Source organism: Bidens hawaiensis, unplaced genomic scaffold, assembly GCF_021521415.1.
Source record: "Bidens hawaiensis isolate Kalapana, Puna unplaced genomic scaffold, B.hawaiensis_p1.1 tig00022288_1, whole genome shotgun sequence".
In the NCBI taxonomy this organism is placed as follows: Eukaryota; Viridiplantae; Streptophyta; class Magnoliopsida; order Asterales; family Asteraceae; genus Bidens; species Bidens hawaiensis.
Genome location: NW_027493457.1, coordinates 70,068 through 78,834, shown reverse-complemented (window position 1 = coordinate 78,834; position 8,767 = coordinate 70,068). Strand labels below are relative to the sequence as shown.

At 34.1% G+C, this 8,767-nt stretch overlaps 1 protein-coding gene across 1 annotated transcript; it reads left to right on the top strand.

Moving 5' to 3' along the window:
• The first annotated feature begins 1,961 nt into the window (after positions 1 to 1,961).
• Positions 1,962 to 4,950, top strand: LOC143565139 (uncharacterized). Its single transcript, XM_077052207.1, has 6 exons — positions 1,962 to 2,108; positions 3,370 to 3,459; positions 3,549 to 3,614; positions 3,686 to 3,777; positions 3,851 to 3,898; positions 4,578 to 4,950. Coding segments are annotated over exons 1-6 (444 nt in total). The 3' UTR covers positions 4,579 to 4,950.
• Positions 4,951 to 8,767: the final 3,817 nt, after the last annotated feature.

Here is an 8,767-nt window from a genome sequence, read left to right as displayed (position 1 = left end):
TTTTGCTCAAAAGGCGAACCTGCAGTTTTTCTTCCAGATAAGTCATTAAACTTGATCACAGAGTACTTTATAGTACAAATTCACTAATGACTTGATCAAACCACATTGTTAGTCATACATGGTCCCCTTGTCGCGTCTTATTACCACTAAGAAATGGACCACATGGGACACAATGTATGTAAGTTATACAGATAAAATCGTGCATACTCATCCATGGGAATGGACCTCATGGTACTGTTTGAAAACATGGGTATGTCTTGTAGTGGGGATTATTTGTCAATTATCTGTTATAAAATGTTATAAAGATCATGTCTTTCTGGTAGACTTGCATGTGTAGATATAGGCGGACAACATTATCCTTGATCTTCTTAGCTAATTCTTCATAACAAAAGTTGTGTATTGTATATGCCAAATTTTGATCTGCTAATTCTAAGGTTTAAGTCAAGTTGGGGCGACATGGTAAAAATCAAAATACGTCTTAATCAAGATTAGAGGGTAAATAGTCCTAATATGTTATGCCTTAATTGAACCAGTTAATCAAATCACAGAAATTTTTGAAAATTTTGTTATAAGGTTTAAGTGGATTACAATATCAATGACTAACTTAACACCGATCAAAATATAGCCGAAAAATAAAATTGTGATGGAAGGATAATTTGGTCAATATGATTCCCTGCTCAAACTCATTATAATATGTGATTTTTTAGTTTAGTTCAATGTTTGTAAATATTTATTGTCATTACTGTCTTTACTTTTCTTTAAACCAAAAAGTTTTTACAATTCTGAGTTAAATTTTCGACTCTTGATGTTTGGGATACTAACTGATGGTAAGATCTGTTGAGAATGATGAACTGAGCTTGTGTTTCTAAATCATTTCATGTTTTAAAAGCTAAAACGTTATTTGTTTATACAAGGTCATTAATTTGAACTTGTTAAATAGTACATTTTCAGAAAAATATGCAATATATAAGTTATAATTGTTTAACCAAGCTCATTAAATTGGACTTGGTCAAACACATGGGTGTGAACATTCGGTTTTTTCAAAATTCTAGAAATGTTTTTCGCAGCGTATAAGTTTAATAATTATATGTCACATAAGTTTCATACTTATACGACGCATATGTAATAAACTTACATGATATCTTTCAAGAAATATACGCCGTATATCACTGAACAAGATTCCATGAACCGACATCGTATATGTTCTATGTATAAATGCAAATCTTAACTTCTGTATTGATAAAAATGCTTGTCTATCTTTACCTAGGTTCTTTCAAATCTACAATTCCTAAATAAAATTAAGATTGCGTTGAAGCTTCTGATTTTTTTTGCATTATCAAAAGGTATGATCGGATTTAATTTGATTGCTTTTGTTTCCAAGTTTGAGTTTATATGAAGATTTATGAGGGCTAAAGATTCATTTTGGTATGTAGTCTGTTGATTCTTGTTCAAAATTGATTTTATTAATCAATGGTATAAGGTTTATTTGAGGTTGATTGGTTAAAAATGAAACTATACAAGTCAAAATTGAGTTTGTTGAATTGAAATTAGGTGTTTTGAGATTGATAACTGCTAATTAATCAAAGATATCGAAGACACCTTTCAAAGGCTGCGGAAGTTCAGTATGAAACTAAACCCTAGCAAGTGCTCTTTCGGGATGGAAGAAGGCAAGTTTTTCGGGGTGACTGTCACAAAAAATGGATTCAAAGCCAATCCCGAGAAAGTACAAGCAATCTCCCGCAAAAGAGGTACAACAACTAAACAGGTGACTGGTAGCGATGAACAGATTCCTAGCAAATCATGCCACCAAGTCATTTCTATTCGAGTCTACGTTGCGGAACTGCCTAAAAAAATCACAGTTCCAGTGGACACTAGAAGCAAAATAAGCTTTTCAAGAAGTAAAGAAATATTTGATCGAGTTACCAACACTGACGGCGCCGCGGAAAGGCAAAGATCTAATTATGTACTTATCCACATCAGCCAAAGCAGTAGGAGCAGTGATGCTAGTAGATCGCGAAAAGATTCAAACGTCGATTTACTACGTCAGCAGGACTCTCACAGATGCGGAAACAATATACTTTTTCATGGAAAAACTGGCCTTAGCACTGGTATACACGTCAAGGCGCCTCCGCAGATGTCACACCCCAACCTACGGTGGAATTATCGGGGCGCGAGCTGATTGCTCACAGCTCTTAAGGTACTATCATGCAATAATTAAAATTATAATATCTATTATTCCAATTCAAATAACCCAACAATTTCAAATACCAAAGTACATAATCCATAAATAAAATAAGTAAAGACAAAATATAAATTTAAATTCTTGTTCCTTCTCTCTAGCATGCAGTCCTAAGTTTTTTCAAACAATCATATCACATGGTGATCTGCATATGCGTTAAAAATACAATAATTTTGTCAACACTAGGTTGAGTGAGTAAAAACACCAGATAAGTAAATATATAATAAGTATAGAAAAGTGCAAACTATATCAAGTAAGATAAGAAATTTAACCGAATAAGAAAGTAAATATTTTGTCGATAAGCTCTATGATAGATGAACCGGGCGATGGCTACTACGACGGTATGACCAAATAAGCAAGTAAATAATTTATCGATAAGCGCGATGCCAGATGAACTGGGCGATGGCTATTACGGCGGTATAAGCAAATAAGCAAGTAAATAAGTTGTCGATAAGCGCGATGCCAAATGAACTGGGCGATGTCTATTACGACGGTACAACCAAATAAGCATATAGCACGTTAAGCATAAATTGTTAAGCACACATGAATAACAGTTGCAAGTAGAGTATTAAATAATAATAAAATATTTAGAAACGCATATGTCCTCAAAACAGTAAAAACGAGTTAAAAAGAGAGGAGTGAGATACTCACCTGATTAGATGAACGAAATACAAATGAGGATGATGTGAGAAAGATAAATCTTTCGGGATATACCGTCAAGAATTCCTAGTTAAATAATAGTAATATGAATTAATTATAAAAGATGTAGCACGATTTAATGAATTAAGATTTTTGATGAGATTTGAGTTATGTGGTGATTAGAATGGTTATTGATTGATCGATTGAACTCTACGGTTACTATTATGAAATCATTATTATTAGTTTAAATAAATAAATAATAATTATATAATTATTTAAATAATAGTTAATTAAATATAATTCCATTATAAATATGTACATATATAAATATAACTTGTAATAAAATAATACAAACGTTAAAATATATATTTATCATATCATATATATATATATATATATTGGTAACATTCGTGACATTCGTGACAAACACATATAATAATAAGGTTACCAAAAAAGGTAACATTCGTGACAATATATGTTTTGTTTTTCAGATGCAGGCAGGAGCGGTTGTGCTAACCGACTGTGTTTTCTGGTTTATCATCGTTCCGTTTCTTGCCATTGGAGATTATAATTTGAATTTTGTAAGTGCAACATACCTTTCTTCAATTCGAATAAATAACGTTTGGTTATGTTTTTTTGATTTTTTTTTGTTTGGTATTATATGGTGCAGTTGATTATAATTATGCACTCTATCAATGCTGTCTTTTTAATTGGTGACACTGCCTTAAATAGTTTGGTAAGTTTTTTTTACCACAAAATGAGAACTTTTATTTCTGATTATAACTCTTACATATATGAAATTTGCAGCAATTCCCATGGTTTCGAATCGCATACTTTGTCCTATGGACTTGTGTTTTCGTGGTCTTCCAATGGATCGTTCACGCGTGCATAGCACTTTGGTATATTATCAGTATTTCATATCTTTTAATTACTTATGATATAAATAATTACAATAAATGACAATCTTAACAGGTGGCCATGTCCTTTTCTTGATCTCTCATATCCATTATCTCCATTATGGTATGTTTTCTTACACGAACATGCAGTCTAGGTGTCATGTGTGTTTTCATCAAAAAATTGGTTCTAAAATCTAAACCTTTGACATGTATGTTTGCAGGTACTTATCGGTGGGAATGTTGCACGTAACATGTTACGGAATTTTTGTTTTAGTTATTAAATTGAAGCATTTTCTCTTGTCAAAATGGTGCCCCGAGTCTAACCAATATTTTTAGATTCAAAGTCAAACATTTTGTATTTCAAGACTTGACATTAAAGAGGTATGAAACTCTCTACCCAAGATACGTCAAACATCTTCTTCTTTTCAGTCTTTCTTAAAATAATTTCTAAACATAAATTTCAAACTATCAAAAACTTTTTACAGACATTAAGATTTGATATTATAAAAGGATAAAGATATGTGATTTGACCTTACATATAAAGGTTGAAAACTGTAAAAGTCTCATTTTTTTTAACTTTTCAACTTTTTACTTTTTAAGTATTTGAGGAATGTCGTGTTCTATATAGCTTTGGTTTATCTATTAGGTTCTATTTTGTTACATTTTCTACAAACAATAAAATCCCCATCATTAATCATTTGCTCAATTAAATTTACATGTACGAACACAAGCACAACCCATTTATTTTGTTTACAAACCTAATTTCGATTATTGTTTTAATGTATTTTAAGGGTTTTTGATAGACCAAACAAGCCAAGGAGAAGAAGAACTCGCAATATGTTCGGGTGTTACAGTTTGGCTAACCAATCCACTTTGGTTCAATTTAGTAATAGATTTAGATTGTAAAGGACATACCCTCTTAACAATGTAATTTCTTTTATTTTAAAATATTCTTTGGGAAAAGCCTATGTTTACATGTAGAAACATGGCATGTGGCATGATTTATACAAATTTTTTTTTGTAATGGGTTCTGCTAGACATGTATAACATCTAATTTTTTATGGGTTGGATGGAAGAATTTGTACCTTTTTATTTTTTTCTTAAATTTGGTTTTCATACATTGTATGGAGGCATGAAATATATCTATTTTATATGAAACCAATCTTTGTGCAGTGTCCTTTTATATGTCCAAATGGGTCAAAAATGGACAGAGTGTATGCTTAAGGCATTAAACCTGATAAATAACATTTAAAAGTATTGAAATGATATATTGTAGTAATCATATTTAAGGTACTGATTAACATATATGGAGACTATCCATGCCATACAAATTTGGTGTTTTTAATGTTACTGTGAATTCAAAACTTCAACAGGATATAGGCTATCTATTAAAGCTTCTAAATAAATATTTATGACAAACCTTCTAAAAATATAAAATGAAAAATGGAACTGACAAGTGTCCAAGCATTTTTAATTTAAATTACTTGATTTTTGTTAATTTAATTTTAAGAATTCATAGATAATATTTATAAACAAGTTAAATAAATTTTTCAACCCGTGTGGCACACGGGAATATAAGCTAGTAATTATATATATATGTATGTATATATATATATATGTATATATATATATACGTAAAAAAAGATTTTAACGAGATTTGACAAGAAACATAAACTCCAAGATGTCGGTTTTAATAAAATAATATTTTATTCATAATTAATATTAATTATAATATATATGAAAAAATCATTTAACCTTTATAAAAAATAGGAAATAATAAAGATCCGAAAACCGCTTCCAGAGGGCTCGAACCCGCGCCCCTGGCTGGTTCACAGAGTTGAACGCACACACCCGAGCCACCTGTGCTAGGGTGTCTGTTGGTTATTGTATCAGAAGGTAATTTAAAAAGATATTTTATATATTGATGAACGACTTAGGACAGTTTAGTTTAAAAGGTTATTACGAATCTAACTTGATCTTGTTTCTTAATTACGAGTCTGCATGATTGATTAAGGTAAGAGGATCATATGCATGATTAAATTCCGAGTTTAGATGCGAGGATTAGGGTGCAAGCTACATACACGGGTCACAGGTTTGGTAATCAGGAACCGGGTTTGGGTTTGGATTCGGGTAAATGGGTTTGATGGGTTATAATAATAAATTGCACTTTAGTTCCTGGAAAATGAAGGATGGAAACATAATAGGACAAGAGTTTAGTTTGGGGTTATAATTGCCATAAATTAAAAGTTTTATATATATATATATATATATATATATATATATATATATATATTAAATAACTATAATACATATTTAATAATAAAAGATTATTAGTTCGATAAATGTGGTATATAAATTGAATAAATTATCCGAAGTCGAAAACGGGTCGGGTATTTAGATGTTAACAAAGTAAACGAAAACCCGACTTGGTATAGCAGATATTTCCATTTCCACCCAATCAATGTGTTGATGAATTACAAAATTCAAAATGTGCTCCGGAAACCAGAACTATCAGGACGATTGGCAAAATGGGCCATTGAACTAGGAGAACATACCCTCCAGTACAAGCCCAGGCCAACAATAAAATGACAAGTTCTGGGGGACTTCATCGCAGAAGTACCTTCGAAGAAAGAAGATGAATGTAGAGCAGAAGAAAAACCAACTGTGACCATTGAAGAAAGCGAGGTATGGTCGATATTCACTAACGGAGCATCTAACGATGAAGAGTCAGGGCCAGATTGAAGTTAGTAAGGCCAAGCAAACAAGAATTCACATATGCTATCCGCCTGGATTTTAAAAGCACAAACAACGAGGCGGAATACGAAGCATTCCTGGCTGGATTACGCATAGCGGAAAAATTTTAAGCACAACATGTTGAACCACACGTTGATTCAATGCTCATAGCCAGCCAATTTAATGGTTCGTATGAAGCGAAGGACGAGGTCATGGCGTCATACTTGGAGAAATCTAAACAATTGATTTGAAAATTCAAGTCCTGCAAAGTGAAACACATTAAGAGAAGTGAAAAAAAGTCAGCTGATGCGCTAAGCAAGCTAGCAGCAACCAGCTTCGAACACCTGGCAAAAGAAGTCATAGTTGAAACATTAGCGGAACCATCAATTCCCCCAAGGCAGGTCTGCATCACGCAAATACCTGAAGAATCATGGATGACTCTCATCAAGGCATACCTCGCGGAAGGTCTCTTACCGAAGGAGAAAGCGGGCATAAAGTGTTGCAGTATCAGATGAAAGAAGTAATTCTATATAGGAAGTCATTCTTAGGACCACTACTACGATGTGTCGACATGAAGGACGCTAATTACTTGATAAGGGAAATTGAAGAAGCACAGATCTAAACCTGGATAGGCTAGATCAATGATTCCAAAGGGTACGGGTCAAATAACAAATAACACGGCGGTATGAGTAAAAGCTCTACTAGTCCGATGACAAAAACCTGCAAAACAGAAAACTGTGAGCTCGTTATGGGAAGGACAAGAATGGGGGTCTTCCCGTAACCACCCTCCGGGGTGAGAATAAGTACAGTTCTTAGAGAGAGAAAGTACTTTAAGTGATTGATGTAATATGTGAAGAGTGAATGAATACCTCATGATGATGGATTGGGTATTATAGCCAGTGGTTAGGGAGAATATTATTGGTACAGTTGCCCTCTTCTAGAAGATGCTCTTTGTAACAAACTGGACACGTGTTCGCTCATGATAGGATGAGACAACTGGCCATATGCACAGTTATAACAACCTGGCTAGTTGTCCTTCCCTAATTGGTTGTTTCATCACGTGCTTTCCAAGAAAGAATCTTCGCGTAAATCTTCTAGAAGGAAGTTGGTTAAAACTGATCTACTGATGTCACTCTTCTGTCATCTCGCGTGTGACAGAAACCTTTTACGAATTACTTCTGATGGAGTCTAGAGTAGCCTGCGGATAGTCTTTTGGAGTTATTCGTTATTCTTCCTCTGACTTTGAGTTATGCGGGTAACAGGAATGTTCTGCGGGTGACTTCTGAGGACTTCCTTAATGTCCCGTGGATGATCCTTTATGGGTATTTGGATCTCTTTATTACCCTACCTCTATTAGTCACCCCAGTTCATTGTTTTCTCCGCGTGAAGTTTTATGCGGGTGAAATTTTGGACTTAAGATATTTTGTGGTGAATTTGAATATTTGGCGTGTGCTTGTGAAGATATTTTTCTTTTGAAGATAAGCATGGAGAAGTATGACGTGACAGGCCTACAGACGTCTTATGGTGTTGTGACGCTGTGTCGGTTGTCAACTGTACCTCCTTTTTCGCTTTTTCGGTTTCCCCGCGTGACGTGGCGTATTCTTTCTGGACCCCTCGCTTTCTCTCTCTAGTGTAACCTTCCCAATCGCATTAATTGCGATGGGTATAAATAAGACTTTTGTTTTCATTGTGGAACTTTTATCACCTTTGTTTCTTCATCTTCTTCAAATTAGAAATTATTCTCAATTATTCACCATTGCTCAGTGTTTTCCATTACCTTCTAAAATAATGGCTCAAGAAAAGAAGATGTCACCTTCGATAGAGCATACTGAAATAAACTGGAAGAAATCTGAGTTTGAAAAGCTCATTTCGACATATAGCATAGCGTCGGAGTGGGGACCAGAATATCTTGATGCCGGATCTACTGCCAATAGGCCTCTGGCAGGCAAGATGGTCGTATATGTGGAATACTTCACGACTGTGAATCTTCGGTTTACGATAAACAAGTTCCAGGGCAACGTCCTCACCGGCCATGGTCCTATGCAGATTCGACACTTCGAATTCATCTGCAGGGCCAATAATATAGTACCCAAGGTGGACAAATCTGCAATTATTTATAAGATGAATGTGCAGGTTAGCTGGTTTAACTATTCTAACCTCTAAACGAATAGTCGGCACCAAGCCTCCCCGCAGTGCGTACGAATGGAGGACGAAGTTCTTTTGGATTTCGCGGAACGTGGTTCCTATAACCATGGTTTGC